The 21,670-nt window shown below is 34.1% G+C and overlaps 3 protein-coding genes and 1 pseudogene across 4 annotated transcripts; 3 read left to right on the top strand and 1 right to left on the bottom strand.

The window, feature by feature from the left end:
- The first annotated feature begins 3,282 nt into the window (after window positions 1-3,282).
- Window positions 3,283-5,983, top strand: LOC110711387 (transmembrane 9 superfamily member 11). Its single transcript, XM_021889760.1, has one exon. It carries the CDS (start codon window positions 3,674-3,676, stop codon window positions 5,648-5,650), a length of 1,977 nt encoding a protein of 658 aa, XP_021745452.1. The 5' UTR covers window positions 3,283-3,673; the 3' UTR covers window positions 5,651-5,983.
- A 1,262-nt stretch (window positions 5,984-7,245) lies between these two features.
- On the top strand, window positions 7,246-12,456 carry LOC110711388 (adenylate kinase 5, chloroplastic-like). Of its 2 annotated transcripts, XM_021889761.1 has the most exons (19): window positions 7,246-7,536; window positions 7,630-7,731; window positions 7,943-8,071; window positions 8,165-8,299; window positions 8,479-8,625; window positions 9,355-9,429; window positions 9,526-9,619; window positions 9,848-9,897; window positions 10,027-10,155; window positions 10,344-10,379; window positions 10,449-10,529; window positions 10,605-10,743; window positions 10,888-10,967; window positions 11,077-11,142; window positions 11,246-11,275; window positions 11,367-11,476; window positions 11,603-11,740; window positions 11,871-11,897; window positions 11,988-12,456. In XM_021889761.1, exons 1-19 carry the CDS (start codon window positions 7,297-7,299, stop codon window positions 12,013-12,015), a joined length of 1,836 nt encoding a protein of 611 aa, XP_021745453.1. In that variant the 5' UTR covers window positions 7,246-7,296; the 3' UTR covers window positions 12,016-12,456. The 2 variants fall into 2 exon arrangements, with proteins under 2 accessions (XP_021745453.1, XP_021745454.1); XM_021889762.1 differs by lacking the exons at window positions 7,246-7,536; window positions 7,630-7,731 and having other exon boundaries at window positions 8,505-8,625.
- Window positions 12,457-13,983: 1,527 nt separating this feature from the next.
- Window positions 13,984-17,626, top strand: LOC110711389 (annotated as a pseudogene).
- Window positions 17,627-19,668: 2,042 nt separating this feature from the next.
- LOC110711385 lies at window positions 19,669-20,139 on the bottom strand. The gene has a single exon (XM_021889758.1). The coding sequence runs from the start codon at window positions 20,137-20,139 to the stop codon at window positions 19,669-19,671; it is 471 nt and encodes a 156-aa protein (XP_021745450.1).
- Window positions 20,140-21,670: the final 1,531 nt, after the last annotated feature.

Genomic DNA, 21,670 nt, shown 5'->3' with positions numbered 1-21,670 from the left:
TGTGTGATTTTTTCTAATTTGCCTTCTAACTTTTCTTGGGTGTTAGGGACTAATTATGGTGAGAAGTTTGACTATTTAGCTTATGGTATGGGAAGAATAATACGAAGCACTTCGAGGACTTTTAGGAATAATGGAATTTCACTCCAAAGTCCTTCTACTACATAGATCTGGTTTCTATAATTTCTTGATCGATTGAATCATTTATGTTTTATTGATTCTTGTTTTGTAAATAATAAACGATCTTTGTCATACACATGTAAGTAAAATTAATTGATAATTATCCTAATAAAGTTTTTTCAAGGATAAGAGTAATAACTTTTTATATTATATACACTATTTGAATATATGGTTCTAAAATGAAGATATGAACTTTGTGTCTTTGTACTTCTAATAAGCTCATTGACAACACTTACTTCAAATTTGAATTGTAGCTTCAATTATTATAAAGATGGTAAAGGTGAAACAAGAAATCATAATATTGTATTATTTATATGTAAATTGGATTATAACACAAATGATACATGCTTAATATGCATCTCTTATTATGACAACAATCAAAATGAGTTGAACACAAATGAGACACGAAAAGTGGGACAGAGGATTTTTTTTTTTTTTTCTCTCTTATTGAGTCAAGAAGTTTTTCAAAGTTTGGTAACTGCTTTCTATTGCTTAATCCTTGCAATTATGGTGCTCTATATTATACTAATATAGTTTAATGTGTGTATTTATATTTTTTATGATGAAATTTTATATGTGCACTTTCATGTTATAATTACCGTATAATCTTACTTAGTGTTAAATATTAAAGAATTACCCCGTAATTGTTTTTAGTATGACATAAATATCAATCTTAGAAAATTTTTTATTATATTTACTTAGATATAAACAAATAAATAACAATAAGAGGATACTAATGACTTTGATAAGGCTAAAAAAATAGTGGTTTCAAATGAGTAGTGACGTGGTTAGGTAATTGTCCTCTTTGTCAAATAGATTTGTACTCTTATCATTGTATGTCCTCTTTGTTAAAAAAAATGTAGTGACGTGATTAGGTAATTGTCACATTGAAGTAGTGAGTCCCCACGATAGTCGCGCACGAATAGAATACAAAGCATCTCATTCCTCGAAGCTGTATAAACAAGTAGAGCCACACCCACACGAATGGTATTTTATTACTTCTAACCCATTATTTGATATTTATAATTATTTTTTGTTTTTTTATTTATTTTTTTATATCTTACAAATAATGCATAGAACTTGTACATACTCCGTAATATATGTCGGATAGAGTTGATATATATTATGTAATTGTAACAACTTTATTATTAATCCCTCGTCCACATCTTTTGGATTTGAGGTTAAAAAAAAATATCAAATGAACTAACACTTTATTGCTATCATTACCTTCTTAATTATAATGCACTCAAAGTATTTCTTTTCCGTTTTTATTTTCTTGTATTAAACAATCAGCCTAAAGTATTATTGCCTTTTATTTTCTTGTATATAATAATGTATTATATACATAAATACATAATACATTATTATCATTTGTAGTTGACTAAAGTTATGTAGTAGTATTTGTGAAGTCGTGATCTGCACTTAATTTAGTAACATTATTGAGCAAACATCCCAAATAACTGTACTCGTTCTTGTAATTATACAGCTATGCAACTAGTATAAGTAGCTTAATTGGCTATATTATCGTAAAGATCTACAAAGTGCATTATTTTGACACTTTCAAATTTCAATGGAGTTAGGTTTACAATGAGTTTGACAAAAGAGAGTTTAGAGTGGTCGATGTTTTTTTCTTCTAGTTTATAATTATTGTCATTATATAATTAATTTGAAAATGTCTCCTAAAATTCACACTACTTCTAATTTTGAATCATCATTTCTTTTTTAAACTTTTGTTACAATAAATCATGCATTAGCCTCCCATCCCAAGGTATTAAAAATTGAATCAAATTAAGAATTTTTTTTATTTTGAATAAAATATTATAATATGTATTATAAAAAGGATTTTACTAACGAACGCCCCCGGGACGTTGGATAAACATTTAAAATATTACTTAAAATGGTATTAATTTGGAAAAGCATGACAAAATCACGCGTCGATCAATATAATTAATGTTAATTTTAATTTAATCTTTTACTTTTAGCTAGTTTATCCAACACCCCCGGAGCGTTCAGTAGCTTTTGCCTTATAAAAATCGTCCTAACCCAAAATCCCTTTAAATTTGTAATCAAACTAGCATTGTGTTAATTACTTTTACTTCAAAGTTTTTTTTTTTTTTTTTATTGGAAAACATCATAGTATTTATTTAAAGTTTTAAACCATGCATAAGACCCAACTCACACGGTGGTTATCAACTTTCTTAATACAATAATAAAAGGTGGACTATCTTTTTAAGGTCAATGTCATCAAATTGTTAAAAAAGAAACAAAAAATTTGTAAAAAGCTATGAACTATTAGCCCTTCTATACTTGTATAGTTGTATGTATATATTTTGTTTTTATAGAAAATGTGGACAAAAAAAAAGGACCATTTTTCTCAAAACTATTCTCAAGCTCATTGATTAGAACAGGATAATTATATGAGATATTGTTATACACACCCCGGTGCATTGTATATTCATGAGTATTTTGTTATCATTTTTATGATTGTTTTTCATATAATAACCAAATAAAGAACAAAAACCAACCTCAGAGCAAGATTAGCCATAGGTCTTAAGATTCTAGATGACATTATCATTTTCTAATTTTGCGGTCTTAAGACAAGACTTTATTAATATTAAGCATTTATGAAGTTTGTCTTAATAAAATCTAAAGCAGAGTCTTGAAATTTCAAGACTCAATTTTAGACTCAATTTCACACTCAATTTTTTTATTTTTATTTTTAAAAAACTTTAATAATTTAATTTATATGTAATGAGTTTGAGCAATTGAAGAGATTAATTTTATCAAGTCTTAAGGGGTCTTAACATAATTATAAATTAGAAAAATAATTAAATTTAATCTAAATAACTGTTGTGACAATGGATTAAAGTCTTAAGATGAGACTGCACTAATCTTGCTCTTAGGTTAGTTGGGTGTACGGTGCATCCAAATGTATATACTCGATATAATAACCAGTAGAAAATGAAGATCGGTGAATGAAGAATCAATTTTCCCCAAGATGCCCTTGGATCTACTAAAGAAAATGAGGACATTTAAGTAATTGTCCAAGTCGAAACAAGTCCTAGAATGTGAAACACGTCGGTGGATCAAAGATGCAAAGACTTACGTTATAAACTGCGCCCCGACTGACTCTCCCTCGCTCTCTCTCTTTCTCTATCTCTCTCTCATCTCATCTCTGCGAATTGTATTGAGAAAATTCGCATGTTTCTCTTAACATTTCTTCCTTCATTCCCTCGTCGGTGCATTGCTGTCAAATTTCAATCTGTCTAAAGGTCAGTTAGATCTGTTATTTTCTCCTGCATTTCTTTCTTCTCCAAATCTCTATTGCTTTCTTTCCTTTGCTTAGACTTTATTGATCTGATCGTGACCTAGGATTTCATTTTAGGGTTTACATCATTAGATCTCGAATCCCTAATCTCGCTGCTTACGAAAACCCTTATCAATTTTGATTAATTAGTTCCAATTTCTGATCTGGGTCTGCCAGATCCGACGAAATATGGGATCTTTAGGTAAATCAATGATCTGGGTAGTTGTGATTTGCTTGATATTTGAATCTGGAAATGGGTTTTATCTCCCTGGTAGTTACCCTCACAAGTATGGAGTTGGGGATACACTTTCAGTGAAGGTGAACTCTCTGACCTCAATTGATACTGAAATGCCGTTTAGTTACTACAGCTTACCCTTTTGTAAACCCCAAGAGGGTGTTAAAGATAGTGCTGAGAATCTTGGTGAGCTTCTTATGGGTGATAGGATTGAGAACTCACCTTATAGGTTTAAGATGTACACAAATGAGACTGAGATCTTTATGTGTAAAACTAGCCCTCTTTCTGCTGATGAGTTTAAGCTCTTGAAGAAGAGGATTGATGAGATGTATCAGGTTAACTTGATCCTTGATAATCTCCCCGCCATTCGTTACACCAAGAGAGATAATTTCTTGCTGAGGTGGACGGGTTATCCTGTTGGGATTAAGGTGCAAGATGCTTATTATGTATTCAATCATTTGAAGCTTACTGTTCTTGTTCGTAAGTACGAGGAAACCAATGTGGCTCGTGTGATGGGTACCGGCGATGCTGCTGAGATGATCCCTGGAGGCAATGGTGTTGGTGGATCTGGAGAGCCTGGTTACATGGTTGTTGGTTTTGAGGTTGTGCCCTGCAGTGTTCAGCATGACATGAATGCGATTAAGGATTCTAAGATGTATGATAAGTACCCTGGGAAGATTAATTGTGATCCTGCAACCGTGTCAATGGCAATTAAGGAAAGTCAACCTATTGCTTTCACTTATGAGGTCTCATTTGTGGAAAGTGATATTAAGTGGCCATCTAGATGGGATGCTTACTTGAAAATGGAAGGTTCCAAGGTTCATTGGTTTTCTATCCTCAACTCCTTGATGGTGATCACTTTCCTTGCTGGTATTGTTCTTGTGATCTTTTTGAGGACTGTTCGCCGAGATCTTACTCGTTATGAGGAATTAGATAAGGAGGCTCAAGCTCAGATGAATGAGGAATTGTCCGGATGGAAACTTGTGGTTGGTGATGTCTTCCGGGCTCCTAGCTATCCATCATTGCTCTGTGTTATGGTTGGTGATGGTATTCAACTTCTTGGGATGGGTGTTGTGACAATTATGTTTGCTGCTCTAGGATTTATGTCACCTGCATCTAGGGGAACTCTTCTTACAGGTATGGTGTTTTTCTACTTGGTTCTTGGTATTGCTGCTGGGTATGTGGCTGTTCGATTGTGGAGGACTATTGGTTGTGGGGATCACAAAGGATGGGTTTCTGTCTCTTGGAAGGCTGCTTGCTTTTTCCCAGGTATTGCCTTTTTGATATTGACCTTCTTGAATTTCTTGTTGTGGGGAAGTCATAGCACAGGAGCAATCCCATTCTCTCTCTATGTTATCCTTATATTGCTCTGGTTTTGCATCTCTGTTCCTCTCACCTTAATTGGTGGTTACTTTGGCGCAAAGGCCCCTCACATTGAGTACCCTGTGCGAACTAATCAAATTCCCCGGGAAATTCCACCTCAGAAATACCCTTCATGGTTGTTAGTCCTCGGTGCTGGTACCCTTCCATTTGGAACCCTCTTCATTGAGCTTTTCTTCATCATGTCTAGCCTTTGGATGGGCAGAGTTTACTACGTTTTTGGGTTTCTCTTCATTGTTCTGATCCTCCTTGTCGTTGTGTGTGCTGAAGTCTCACTTGTTCTAACATACATGCATCTCTGTGTTGAGGACTGGAAATGGTGGTGGAAGTCTTTCTTTGCCTCTGGTTCAGTGGCCATATACATTTTCCTGTACTCCATCAACTACCTCATATTTGACCTCAAGAGCTTGAGTGGACCTGTGTCTGCTACTCTCTACTTGGGATATTCGCTCTTCATGGTTTTGGCCATCATGTTAGTCACGGGAACTGTTGGATTCCTCTCCTCATTCTGGTTTGTTCACTACCTTTTCTCCTCAGTGAAGCTGGATTGAAGCAATTTGTCATGCCATTTCAAGGTTTCTTGCAGATTTTGTAGGGGTCTCTTTCCTGGTGAAAGATGGATGTTCAAACTGCTCCTTTAATAGATACTAGTCATATTACCCTTTTCAGATTTACTAAATTTCTAGGTAATTTGATGGAAGATTTGTAATAATAACCTTAAGTTTGATTTTTTTAATTACATGGAGATACCTGCATGAATTTACATAGTTTCCTTGCATATTTAGGGTCTATTTTGCTTCATCTAGCATAACATGGGACACTTCCATGTATTTGAACTTGAAATTTAATAGAAATGAGGAAGTTGAGTTGTTTTTGTTTTAAAATTCTGTTGTATGATCGTATTTGTCTCATATGCCGGGTCTACGTATGAAGCTATAGCTGATACACATGTTGGGACAATTCTATGTCAATTAATGTGTTGTTGTCTCCATTACCCTACTCTTGCTATTGTGTGCTTCCACAAGCGTGCATGTCTCGTGCTCTGACGTGTGGACGTGCATAATGTGCTGTGCTGTACTATGGTGGACAATTGAAGTGCTAAGCTATAAATGGATCCATCACCAATTACTCAATTAGCAATATTCTAGCTATCATTTGCTTGAAAATAAAACAAATTGTATCTAATACTCACTGGAACTTATGATCAAGTATGGTAGAGAAGATGCACTAGAATTCCTGGTATTGAATTTGAATGTTGTTGGCTGAATACAAAGTAAATTAGGTTTGGCATTTACTATTACTGCTTGAGATTGTAAGTTGTGGAGCGCGTACAATTCTAGTTTTCGATTCTGCAATGTGAAATAATCAGTACTGGTCAAAAGCTTGTAAATTAATCAGATTGAATTTGTCCAACAAAAAAAGAGAATGATATGTATCTAATTCCTAATTTATCATATGCAGTAACTTGCAAGCCAAACTTGCTTTAAGACTTTCTACCTATTGAAAAAAGTAAGTTAGACTTGCAAGTTGCAAGCTCGCAACCTACAATGATTAATTGCACTCAACTGTGATTGGGAAGTTGGAGTCATATCATCAGCAGATGAGAGTCAGTGAATAATTCTATTTGACTGTTAGCTTGAGAAGGCAAATATTATTGCAACGAATTTAAATTAATCAAGCTCAGGAGTGAATGATTGTGGGATAATTGCAGCATCTTTGCATTATATGGATTGATTAATGTGTTCTTTTCAAATTATGTGGGACCAAAAATAATACTACCTCCGTTTCATATTTTTTGCAACTTTACTATGTTAGAGTTATGTTAGAGTTGGATGGTGATAATCTTACATTCTTACCTTCCATTTTTGTTCAAATTTCATTGGAAGTAGCGGTCTGGGGTTGGGGTTAGTGCTTTAATTCACGCGATAAGTGAGAGAGTGAGAGGTAATTATCGCTAAGCAGACTCAAACAGCCTCTTGGTTAAGGGTTAATTTTCTGTTATTAAGGCTGCTTGATAACAGTAATAAAATATCATGGATAGGATAAAACAAAGTATAAACAGTTAAATTATCTTGTGGTCGTTTTCAGTTAATTTTAGCCACTCCTATATAGCTATCCTCCTCTTCTGTCCCCACCCTCTTTTTTATTGAGTAAAACACCATAGCCAAATGTATTGTGAGTTGGTGATTGATTAGCTATGTTGCTGAAATCATTACCCTGTGCTTCTCACTTGGATGCTACAAGAATTACTACTTGTCAAACTCCATCTTCTTCTTCTTCTTCTTCTTCTTCTTCTTCTTCCCTCTTCTATACTTGTACTTCTTCCTCCCCTTCCCACCTTTCTCTTTCCTTCTCTGTTTCTTCTATTTTAACCTCTCTTCCTCTTCGAAATCTTCGTTTCCGACATGAGCCTACTCCTAAGAAATGCATCCAAAAGGTCAGAATTTGCAGCTTTTCTTAGTTTTTTAGTTGCTCACTGACATTTGAGTAGCTTTTCATCATGTTGACTCTTTTTGTATGCCTCTTACAGAAGTTGCAGGTGAATTGCGCCATCAATGAGCCTCTTAAGGTTATGATTTCGGGAGCACCAGCTTCTGGTAAAGGAACCCAATGCGAATTGATTGTCCAAAAGGTGAATCATATTCCTGCCTCCGTTCTTAAAGCATCTGTCTGAAAAAATAATTATTTTTGCAACTTTGATGGACATTCAAATCGATTTCACTGATTTTTTTTTTTTTAATGGGTTGCGGGTATGTTTTATTCATTTTTATATATATTATTGTTGTTAACATACATGATCTTAACTTCAGAATACATTTTTTAAATGGTTGTTTCATTTATAGTTTGGACTGGTTCATATATCCACTGGAGACCTCCTGAGGGCAGAAGTGGCAGCTGCCACAGAAATTGGGATCAAAGCAAAAGAGTATATGAACACAGGCCGCCTAGTCCCCGACGAAATTGTCACAGCTGTATATGCTTTTATTCCAATTTTTAAGTCTTGGATTTTTACCTGAGTTATAACTTGTTATTTAGAGAAGAGAAATCATTACACTTGTTGATAGATGGTTAGAACGCGGCTTTCCCTTCAAGATGCAAAGGAGAAAGGTTGGCTTCTGGACGGGTATCCACGGACCTCAGCTCAGGCTCAGAGTCTTGAAGAATTGGGAATCAGACCAGATGTTTATATTGTGCTTGAGGTATAGCTTTGCGCCATACTATCCTAACAAGATCATCATCTTTTAAGAATGATTCCTTAATAGGCCAAACACTAGATTCTGTCTCATGCAGATTAGTATTTAATATTACTAATGACAAGTTGTTGTTAACACATAAGATAGAAGAGAAAGTTTACACAGATTTGGTTCCTGATACTCAGGTTCCTGACGAAATTCTGATCAACAGATGTGTTGGCAGACGGCTTGATCCTGTGACAGGGAAGATCTATCACATAAACAATTTTCCTCCTGAAACAGAGGAAATTAAAGAAAGACTTGTCACTCGCCCTGATGACACTGAGGAAAAAGTATGCACCTTTACCCATTGCATCTCTTATTAATATGAAACATCTCAATTTGTCAGTTTCAATCATCTTATTGAAGGTAGTTAGTCATGACAAAGTATACATTGCTGTTAAGTTTTAAGGAGTTTGGTTTGTGATTATACTATACCTAATTTGATTCACAGGGGGGAATTCTAACTTATAATCATCTTCATCTGTCTTGATTCATGCAGTGTAACTCTCACAGGTATATTTGAGATATCACATGAATTTTGTTAGAGAGCTTACAGAAAAAAAAAAATCAATCTTGCCTTTTTTTCATTATATGAATGATAAAGGCCATCACTCATTTTTTTTGTAGTAAATTGTGTCCAAAAAAAATAAAACCTCCTAGCATTCACAAGGTTTGTAGCATATAAGTTATAAGTGTCCATTTCCATATTGGAGTATGTACCCTTGCTGGCATTGTGCTTTGAGGTGAAATTAGGTACCATGTAATATATAACAAAATTTGGAGATCCTAAATTGTGAGTGTCTATAATGCCTACCTCACCTCCTTAATAAAAATAACGTTGACAAGTATGCACGAATTTCACACTGATTTAATTGTTCTGTTCGGCACATTGAGGAGGAATATCTACTGATTTTACTCTTTAGGAATGGACCTAGTGTGTGCCAAAGTTTGTCTTTGTAGTTAATATTATCTACTTCACTCTTCACTATACCCAACAGACTTATGAATTCCCTTTCCAGGTGATATCTCGTCTGGAGATATATAAAAGAAATGTGGAGGCAGTCTTAACAACATATATGAATATAGTGAAAAAGGTACCTCAATTACTGATATCATGTAATTTTCTTCTCTGCTCAAAGCTAAGAGCTTTCTGTACTGAAGTTTATCTAAGTTATGTTTGGGAAATTTAGATTGATGGGAATCGCCTAAAAGAAGTAGTTTTTGGAGAAATAAATTCTTTATTGAACAAAGTAAAGGATGAAAAACTGAAGGCTGCCACCACAGGTGAGATCTTGATTCTCTTTTTCACAGCAGTGATTTCTATGTCCCAGCAAAAGCTTCTCACTTATTATTATCAGTTTCGAGGGTGAAACTTAAGGTTACAAAATATGTATTATGAGTGCTACCTTAATGATTCAACTTCATCGTGACATGTATCAGTCGTGTGAGCTGATTGCTGTTTCAATTTAACACTGGAGAATTATTTAACAGTCATGGAGCATTTTCATGCAGGAAATGCAGTAACTAAGAGCAGCAATTCTAATCTTGCAACTCCAAACAAGGTAAATGCTCTGAAAGTTTTATCCCTCATCATCTCTCCCCTCTTTTAGGTAATAAGAATACAAGGAATAGATTAACCCCATGTTTGAACTTATCTGTTACATTTGATCCCTTAGTTTAGCCTTTTACAGGATAAGTGGAGAGGAATCCCTACAAGGTTAAATAATATTCCACATTCCAGAGAAATCAGAGAATATTTCTATGAAGATGTGCTGCAAGCTACACTGAGAGCTGTAAAAGATGGAAAAAGGAGGCTGAAGGAAAGTTGTTTTGTCCAATCCCTTTCATTCTACAACTTTAAGAAAACCAGAAAACAATGTGTGCACTTTCTAAATTATATTGAAATTCTGACCAATGACCTCTTATTTTCTCCCTTGAACTTCAATTGATGATAATGGTTAAGTTACTAAACTATGGTTTTTCCTGAATTCTATCTTTAATCTGACAGGTGGAGATCAGTATTCCAGAGCTGGACCCATCCACGGTAAGCAAGTTTCTTTCTAAGCATCTTTTTTAAACTGTGAAAATTGATCATATTTATGTGATTTTGTAGGATGTTTATAGAATTGGGACTCTGATGGAGCTTGTTCGAGTCATAGCCCTTTCATTTGCTGATGATGGAAAACGAGTGAAGGTTGGTTTGCTTTCAACCACTCATTTTATAATCTCTCTTGTTCTAATCCTTTTTCTAACATTCACCTATACTTAGGTTTGTGTCCAAGGATCAATGGGTGAAGGTGCATTGGCAGGAATGCCATTACAGTTGGCAGGCACTCGAAAGATTTTAGAGTTCATGGACTGGGGTGATTATGAGGCCAAAGGGACTTTCATCAACATAGGTTCCATAGGTATTAGCAACATCAAAATTAGTTTTTTATGAACATATAATTCACTGTTATCTGGAGTTGCAACAAACCGTCTCAGTAACCCTCCTTGCTCCCACTTATATGATGTTTGTAAGTTCAATGATTTATAACATGGATAACTTGTAGGTGGCAATGAGGTTGATGAACAGGATGACATGTTTATTCTAGTGGCTCCTCAGAATGCTTTTGGAAATTGTATCATTGATGTAAGGACCTTCATTTTCCATAAATTTCTAATATTAAATTCAATGCCCCATGGTATCATCCTGTCCCTAAAATGATCTGTTATAATTGTCTGATGATATTCCTTTGCAGGATTTGAGAGCTATGACTGATGCTGCAGGGAGTCGTCCAGTTATTCTCATAAATCCGCGTCTCAAGGTTTAATTTCCTAATGCCATATACATATTGCATGTTCTTGAGAGGATACTTTTCAAGCTAAGAGTTTGCTATAATTACCATTGATTCCCCTCTTCTGATGCAGGACTTGCCTGGCTCAAGTGGCATCATGCAGGTAATTAAAAAGACCTCTCTTTTTTAAAATCTGTTTCTTTTTGCTTATTATTTATCAAAATCTTAAATTTTCACTATTCTGTTCTTCAAAGACAATGGGTCGTGATAAGAGATTGGAGTATGCCGAGTCATTTGAGAATTGCTACTCCTTTCGGCTTCTCTACTATGCAGGAACTCAGTACCCAATCATGGGTGCTCTCAGGTATTTTTGCCATGAACTTGTCATTTTGAATTTTGAACTAAATCAGAAAACCAAGTTCATGTTCTTTGCCAAAAAATTTTGCATTATGTGGAGCAAGAAAATCATATGAACATGTTAATTCCACAGAATGTCGTACCCCTTCCCATATGAAGTGTACAAGAGGGTAGACGAAGCTCCTGGAAAAGAAAAGTATGTCATGCTGTCCACATTTGAGAAGAAGCCAACTTCTGATGACATTAACAATGCATTCTTAGGGAAGCCAAGGTAACACTGAATTTGTCTGAAAATAAAGAGTAACATTTAAATTTGATGATTCAACTTAGTACATAATTCGTATTATATTTTGCAATATCCCGGTCACATTGGCTGATTAATTCTCATTGTTGTGTTGCAGAGAACTGAAGAATTCGTCTGGTTTTTGGTAAGATCAGAGGATAGCGCGATATTTAACATAAAGTTTGTTTTTGTAAGCCCCTTGATACTTACTTTTTTATGTTGTATTTTGTTACAGGGGTTTCTTGAGTGCCATTCTGAGTTAAACATTAAACATATTGTAGCATCTTGCACTGTCTTATCGCGACCAATGACCTCCTCCACTTCATTGCCATATCAGTGTTCTGATTTGGCAGAATACTCGTCTATAGAGGAAGGATTTAGTGTAGCGTGATTATGTAAATGATGCGCCGCCCTTAATTACTTCACAAAATCATCTAGAATTGAGGGCATTTTTTACAGTCTCATATACTTGTTATCTTATGCAGGGACTTGTACCTCGTATTACATATACCAGTAGATTTCTTATTCAAATTTAGTGAATAGTGGCAAATTATATGTTATAGATTTCTCTATTCTATTATATTATCTGTCCTTAGTCCAACAAACTGTGCTGGCTTAGATGATCATCCTAGGATCATGTAACCATTCTCCAATCCTGTAGTGCTTCAATTCCTAATTTAACTTTTGAAAATTAATTTCAATCATTCTCATCCAATTAGGAATTAAAGTATTTGAAATTAGCAAGAAAGACAAATATGAATTTCTAATATTTTACTTCGTATTTCAAATTGTATTTAAATATCATTGTTGGTTGACCAACTTAAGTGTTGGTGCAAAAGTGCCAGTTTGTGCATATGCTTATAGATTAGTAATCAAGTAAATTAGGCTCCTTTACATTTAGAGGTGATGATCTAGTTTAATTTTATGGTTACGCTAATGTGTAGTTAAAAAAAGGATTATAATGTAAAATTAAACACAAGTTGAAAGAATAATTAGTCATTTAAGTTATTCTAGGTAAAATAGTAAAATCATCTCATATAATCATACTAATTAATACTAAGATAATATACTCTGTATTGTACACCAATAATACCATATTATTATCTCAATTGACTAGTTCCATCGCATTAATAAATACACCAAATAGTAAAAATTAAGAGAGTTTTGAGATCGATTCTTATCACCTGCCCTTGCGGCTCTGTAAACACCTAAAAAAATAATCCGTGGTAAAAATTAAGGACTTTACTCCATGCTATTTAAGTAAGAGATTAGAGAAACTTGGCATGTTATAAAACTATGTACTGTACTTGGTATGAAGTATGAACAAATTTAAGTTGACAATGTGGCTGAGTATTGCGCACGTACGTTAGAAAAAAATTGATTAGCTCGACTTAGGACTTACTCCGTTGAAACTTAAATTCTTTGTTTACGGCATCTTCAATCTGCTATTGGCCTATTGTTTATTTTTCTTTCTTTGACTTTTCTTTATCATTCTAATTTCTAACCCTATTAACACGTCAGTTAGGTTGGCAGATTTAAGGTTTTATGATGATTTATGGAGTTACATTCATTTTTCTGCTATTTTGTTTTTCAGTTGATATTCATTTAATTTCTTTTTAATGAATATTCTATATCTTAGGTAAAAAATAATTGCATCCCATACCCTATATGGCCAGACAATCTAATTGATCAAGTAATTATTGGGTAGAAACAAAGACTTCTGACCACCAATATTATACTTCTTGTTAGCAATTTGACACCAAAAACTCTTGTTTTTATAATAAAAACAAATACTTGTATTAGCTAATTTAAAATCTAAAAGAAAATGAGTATTGCTTCTTTTAATCACTAAAGTTCAAAGGCAAGACAAGCTTACACGATTTTCTATTTATTAATGTCATTTTCCAGTATATTGAAAATATTACGGCAAAACTACTACAAAAACAATAGGATTCTACTCTTAAAATAGTACATTAGCTGTAATTTAAATTTTGTTGTGGATATAAATAAAGACGATGATATGACTATGGATGTATACACACTCATCCATAATCTAGATTAATATAACTACAAATGGTAAAAAAGATTTGACTATTAGCTGTACTTTATCCTATTAAAAACATTTACCCTTGCAGATATATGTATGATTATGTAGTTAGTCATTATTTTGTTAGTTAGCTAGTGTAGTTAAGTAAAAATGATGTCCGAAGATAATAACAAGAAACTTGGGGTTGTGATTTAGGAGTAATTAATGAGTAAGGATCGGATAAAGACAGGCAATTAAGGAAATAATTATAAACAAATACTAGAACGAACCCATTCAATTCAATTCTATCACTTGCCTACCACCAACCTTCCTCTTCTATTCTCTCCTGTCCTCCTATTTTCTCATCTCTTATTTGTTTGTTTGTTTCTTATTAAGTTGCTCACATATATACATATTACAACAGAGAAACAGAGAGATACATATAATTATATATATATCATTCAAATTCATAAAGAAAAAGAACGCAGCAATATGGCAGGAGGATCGATGGGAGCGGTGGAGTGGCCAAGGAGAGAGCAAAGGATTACAAGGGAAAAGTCACTTCTTATGTTATCATTGCTTGTATTGTTGCTGCTACCGGTGGTTCCTTATTTGGTTATGACATTGGCATTTCAGGTCTCTTTTCTTCCTTTGTTTTTTTTTTTTATTGGAAAATTTGACGACAATAATCAAACCTTACTGTCATTATTTATGATAATGATGATGATACAGTACATTAATCCAGAATTATTGAAGCTTCAAATTAACTTATTGGATCTAACTTAGCCAATACTTGTATATATTACAGATACAAGAACAACGTGCATCCTGCCTAATTATTTGGGTCTTAATTAACTGTACCACTTATATTTAGTTATTTTTTCATAACACCATAATAAAACACAATTATGTAAATTAATAGCAGATGAGTACATGTTTTTCTCCATTTATTTTGCTCTCATCATGTCTGATCTAACACCTTTTTGGTAATTATTAACTCAGAGTTTGTTGGAGTGCCTTTTCTCGTCAACCACTCTAAAAATAAAGTTGTTCCGTACTTATTTATCAATTTCAGGGTGGGCTTTGTCATATGTTACAACTCAATTAACAAAATATAATTAATTAGTAATAACACACTTTACATTACTCACTCTGTCCCTAAATTACATTCCTACTTCTATCTATTATGTGTGGAATAAATGATAGAATTACGAATGTAATTTAGGTACGGATGGAGTACATTACATGACTAAGTTTCTAGAAGCTTATCTTATCCATATATCATTAGCAACATCATTAAATTCATCAACTCATATTATTACACTTACAAAGAAAAACTTGATAATTCTACTAATTTCTTATTTTGGACATAACTATTATTCTTTATTGTTTTTTTTAAAACAAATACAAGCATCAAATTATATGCTTTAGCTTGAACATCAAAGTTCAAATAATTTGGATTTGTTATAAAAATGTAAAAAAAAAAAAAATCAAACATTGTAGAAAAATAAAATGGCTGCATATAAGCATTAATAATACTTCCTTTTTCAGTATTAAGTTGAAAATTTATCGACAATTTACGAGCAAATCGGTTAATAAATGTTTATTATTGTCTTTTCTTTCCATTTTTAGCTTCTTATAAGGTTGCATATATATTTTTCCAAAAAAAATTATAATACTAATACTAAATTAGAATATGAAGTTCATTTTAGCATAACTCTAATTATAAACAAAATGACATAGTCCATTTACTTGTAAATTGTGAACTCATGTAGCAACCTCAATGGGTCGTCATATCTACAACTTGGTTTATTTTGTATCGGTTGTTAAAATATGTTCATTTGTGGAAACTTTAGGTGGAGTGACATCCATGGATGGATTTCTAAACCATTTCTTTCATGGGGTATACGTGAAGAAGAAACATGCCCTTGAAAACAACTATTGCAAATTCAATGATCAGGGCCTTGCTGCTTTCACTTCTTCACTCTACCTAGCTGGCTTGGTTGCCTCTTTGGTTGCCTCCAATGTTACCAGAAACTATGGCCGCAAGATTACCATTATATGTGGTGGCCTTTTCTTCCTTGTTGGGGCTGCTCTTAATGCTGCAGCACTCAACCTTGCCATGCTTCTCTTGGGCCGAATCATGCTTGGATTTGGCATCGGATTTGGAAATCAGGTTCACTCCCTTGTTTTCCTATTTATCTTTGTAAACTGGTTGCTTCCCACAAAATTATAGCCAGCTTGTAAATATTTATATTGAAAATATATTACTTCTTAACTTAAGCCAAATGGAAGATTTTGTGAGATACAACAGCACATTAAGAGTGTTATACTAGTATATAAATTGGCTTTATAGGGCATAGAGCAAAGCATCCTGACAAAAATTTATACTCTCACTTACTTACCATCGGTCCATGGCATGCAAAAGTATGACTCGAATTCAATCATTTGCTTTCAGGCAGTTCCTCTTTATTTGTCTGAAATGGCACCAACACATATACGAGGGGGTGTGAACATGATGTTCCAATTAGCAACCACCCTAGGGATTTTCACAGCAAACATGATCAACTATGGAACATCAAAACTCGAACCATGGGATGGAGGCTATCACTTGGCCTAGCAGCACTTCCAGCAACTTTGATGACAATCGGAGGAATACTTGTCCCTGAGACACCCAGCAGCTTGATCGAAAGAGGATTGACTGAGAGAGGGCGCAAGGTTCTAGAAAGGATCAGAGGGACAGAGAATGTTTCTGCAGAGTATCAGGACATGGTTGAAGCGAGTGAGTTTGCCAAGTCAATTAAGCACCCTTTCAGAAACATCTTACAGCGGAGGAACAGGCCACAGCTGATTATGGCCATCTTCATGCCAACATTTCAGATCCTTACAGGAATAAATTCTATTCTGTTTTATGCTCCTGTGCTATTTCAGAGTATGGGATTTGCTGCAAACGCCTCTCTTTATTCCTCAGCTCTAACAGGAGCTGTGCTTGCTTCCTCGACATTGATTTCCATTGCAGCTGTTGATCGACTAGGAAGACGGGCGCTGCTTATCAGTGGAGGAATAACGATGATCACTTGTCAAGTAAGCCTTTATGAATTCCCTGAAAACAATTGTAGAGTTAGACTTCAGTAAATTATGAAATTATGACTTAGAATAAATTCTATAACTTTTAGCATAATATTCTTTACTTATATTGAAGATGTCTGAACATATTGTCTTCATCATACACTACAACAATTGTTACTAACTTGCATCATCAAACAGGTTATTGTGGCAATTATCTTGGGAATAAAATTAGGAACAGCAGGGGAACTATCAAAGGGCTATTCCATTATAGTGGTGATTGTGATATGCCTCTTTGTGCTGGCCTTTGGGTGGTCATGGGGACCCCTAGGATGGACCGTCCCTAGTGAGATATTTCCGCTGGAAACCAGATCAGCAGGGCAGAGTATAACAGTAGCAGTCAATCTTCTGTTTACTTTCATAATTGCACAGTCTTTCCTATATCTGCTATGCCACCTCAAATTCGGGATTTTCTTGTTCTTCGCTGGCTGGGTTACCGTCATGACCATATTTGTACTCTTGTTCTTGCCTGAGACTAAGAATGTACCGATTGAAGAGATGATCCTTTTATGGCAAAAGCATTGGTTTTGGAAGAGGATAATGCCCCAGGAGTCTGTAATTAATGGTAGCTAAGTTGAATAGGTGCTGCTAACACAACTGCATAGCTGTTGTAGAATGTATTTATACTTGCTTTTTTCTGGCCCTGATAATTTTTGTGTGTACTCATACAAGAGAGGCTTGGATACATATACATAATATGAAATGAGAGCATTAGGCCTGAACATCTTTCCCGCAATTGCTATAGCCTAAGTATCTACATCTTCAAAATCACAGTTTATTCCTTTCCAATAAAAAATAAATCAAATAAAATTAAAATTTGTAATCTTTCACATCTATGTGGTAATGTGGAGTGCAATTTCAGCACAAAACTTTCAAGATAAAATCACTATTAACCATTGCTTTCTCAACATAAGCATAAAGTTGTAATGTGACAGTATGAAATTATAACACATATTCTTGACCCTAAGAAGGTCTAAATGCACAAAACTTACATCCTTCCTATAGAGACATTCTCCATAAAAAAAATACATATATAATCAAAAAAATAAAATAGATACAAAAGTAAATTACCCTGTTGTAAATTTCACAAATTATGTGTGTGATGGTACTCACAACTTCACAAGTCACAACAAAAGTCAAATTTGCTCATTAATTTGCCTACCAAAAGAGTTCAGCTATTTGCCTACCTTCACCTCGAAATAATGTTGGATATTCGCTTCAGGAAAATAAATCAGCAATAACAGAAAGCTCATTGAAATACTTCCCTCTTCACAAAGAAAGAATATATCTCAAAACATATCGCCGTATTAAAAAGAAAGGTATCTTGACATCTTGTTCCCTTAATGACAATTGGGACACATTTTAGACAAAGAAACATGAAAATTACAAAGAAGTGACACAGCATAGCAGCTGAGACATTGTCAATTGCATCACCACATAGAGAGACACTATCATATCGATTTTGTAGAAACTGGAATAAATGAAATCATACCTCCATGGCTCCATTGCAACCTGTAAGACTCAGTACACCTGCTGGGGAAAATGGTATGGTTTTAAATGATTCATCAAAGCCGTCCAAAATTGAATAATGAAACCAGAATGCACCATGGTTTCATTACTCTGTGAATGTAAAAATAAACAAATGAGGTTCATGACATTTAAAGAACTTATTCAGGTACCGCAATCAAGCTAGATACATATCTCATCAAAGATCTTCCTCTAGCTCCAATCACCAATCACACAAAATAGAGAATGGCATGTACAAAAATTCAAGTATCGGTAGCTAAAAGGACAATGACAAGCAGAAGAGATTGCAATAAAATAATAAACAAACCTTCATCAAAGTGAATGTTTGCTTCTAACAACTCTCTGCTACTCAAGAAGGATGGTAAAGGCGCCTAATGCCTCTGCTACACCCACTCTCCTATAACTGGTCTTTCAAGATTAGTTATGCGGCAAGAAATAAAAGGGCATCAATACCAAATCCTTTTACCACTACACAATCTAACCATCAGAGATCACACAATATCATCACACAATATCTTTGAGTAATTGCAGATGTTATATTGGTATGCTCTGTAAATCTATAGAGCACTGACATGAATCATGAACACCTGCAACAATCCACAGACCAATATGCACTATCGCCATATTCAAATATGATACAATTCAAAAGCTGGAAAAAAAAAAAGATTCATCCAACATGATCTTAATTATAACATCATATGTGCCGATCCAAAAACTTTACCATATCTAATCCTCATTACCATATCTAATCCTCATTGATTAGAGCCACTTGAGCAGTTGAAAACTTGCAGGTGATTATGTTCAATGACAACAAGCAAAACTAGATAACGCGAACAATATACAGCATGATAGATTGTAAAAAGATTGAATTGAAGCCTTCTTTAAGAAAGAAGCATACAACTTTTATTCCAATACGTGAACGAAATACATATAAAGATAGTGTTATTTCTTCTAAACTTGACAATTGATCATCATATCCTACTCCATAACAACTAAACAACTTCTGCCAAGAACCCTAGTATTACCCTACCTCCAACATAGAACATTAACTCGTATATTACAATAAACTGCCATAATTCTGCTACTAAAAAACATTTAGAGTACCTAAGCTATGATTTCCTTCTGTAAAAAATATCAAGGAAACCATAGAACACCGACGACGATCAACTACATCTTGTTGGCATCAAAATTCTGAGCAACTACCTCAAATCGAATTCGTAATTCTTGGACGGTGTAATCAAATCTTGAGCAACTTTCTGAGATTATTCTCCGCCTCGCTTTTCCGGACCAAACTCGCCGGGAAAGGGAGCGCGCTAGGGTGAGGAGAAGAAACCATGGAAGTAGTACCAGCGTAAAGATCCGGAACCCTAATTTGATTCTGTACAACATCCGGATCTGGACCTAATCGATTTGTGGAGCACATCTGTAACCCTAAATCAAGATTTTCTCCGCCGAACAGCACTCTTGCCTTTAATTCTTCGCCTCTCTTGAGGATCTTGACCTGGCCCAAGACAGGCGTCTTTAATGGCGGCGATGAAGAGAGAGAATCAAGATTAGGTCGGCGATTTCCGTCGGAAGGACTTCTTTTGCGACGATGAGAACGAAGAGAGTTGTGATTTCTAGGGTTAGGGTTGGTGTTTCGGAAACGGCGAGAGGAGAATTGATCTTGGATTAAGCTGGGAGGTAGAAGAATCGCCGCTGTTGCCATTTTTAAAGGAGAGGTTAGAGAGAAGAAAGAAGAGAAGGTCTTTTGGTTGATTTAATTTTAATTCAGGAGCAGATTTATCAAGGAGAATTAGGTTATTTATAGGCGATGTTATGATTTTATTTCGAGTTCAGTTTCCTTTTTTAAATTTTCCATAACAACCGCCTTCTTCACGATTTTTTCATCACGCGCGCTATCATTGGCCTAGTTTACGATATCTATTTTGGCTGACGTGTCTTCTTACGCGTGTTATCGAATTAGCCAACACTTCTATTCTTCAACTAATGAATTGTTAAAGTATGGTTTGTTTAGCATCAGTTTTGGTTTTCATTTTTAAAAAAAAAAAACAGGAAACAAAAAAAAGGAGTTTTCACTTTTCTATTGTCAGTTTTGATAATTATCATAATTTTAATAAGTTTATATAATTTTTTATGCATTATGGGACTCATATCATATACTTTTAGAAAACAAAAAACTAAAAAACAGAAAACCACAACAATGCCAAACGAACCCTAGTTATTGGTCCGAGCGATGCCCCGATAAATCATAAATTTATAATTAAATTTGATCAAAATTAATAAAAAGGATTAATGTTAAACATACGAATTATTAATAAGTGAGTGAAATATATACAGAGTAATTATCTACATGATCTTTCATTAATATATATTTAAAATAAGCATGTCAAATTAAAATTTGGAGGTTATGCATATGAAGAGTTTTTGATGAAAATTAAACATTATTGTAGAGAATTAAAGTTATAGAATTAAATTTGGAGGTTATACATATGAAGAGTTTTTTGTTTTTTTTTTTAATTAAAGTTATAGAGTTTTAATTTATATTGGGGAAAGACGTGACACGTAAGATGTCACCTCACACACATGTGTCGCCTAGTCATGTTGTGGGAAGGGTGACACAATGGCATGACCATGTTGTTCCCTTAGGTTTTAATAATACTAGATGAAGCCCGTGCGATGCACGGTTTGTTAGTATTTTTTAAAAATATTTTCATATTTATGTGATTAAATTGTTATTATATTAGTTTTTAAAATATTAGATAAAATACCTAATCTCGCTCTAAAAATAATATTTTGTATTTAATTAATTTAAACTTTAAAATCTCATTCGTCAATTTTTCGTACGTGGCATTTGAATTATTTAATTGTAAAAGAAATTAATAATCTCTTATTTAATTGGCTACAACTTAAATTTATAATCCTACATAGTGCGCTAAGAAAATTAAATCATAACTCGGGGAAAAACTCCCCTTTATATATATATATATTAGATTATTATAGATATTGCCTCTGCACCTGGTTATTGGGCGGGTCGGGTCATATTTTTAAAGTCAATAGTGGATCGGGCTTATGTAGATCACGGGTCAATAATGGATGGGTCAATAAAATATCAACTAAAAAAATATTGAACAAAGTCATTATTTTTTATTTTTTATTTTTTGTTTGAAACAACAAAGTCATTAATCAGTGTATATGAATACAAATTTATCTATGTAAGTATTATTATGTTATCTATT

This window comes from Chenopodium quinoa, unplaced genomic scaffold (genome assembly GCF_001683475.1).
Source record: "Chenopodium quinoa cultivar QQ74 unplaced genomic scaffold, ASM168347v1, whole genome shotgun sequence".
Taxonomy (NCBI): Eukaryota; Viridiplantae; Streptophyta; class Magnoliopsida; order Caryophyllales; family Amaranthaceae; genus Chenopodium; species Chenopodium quinoa.
This window is presented reverse-complemented; position numbering and strand designations above follow the sequence as displayed.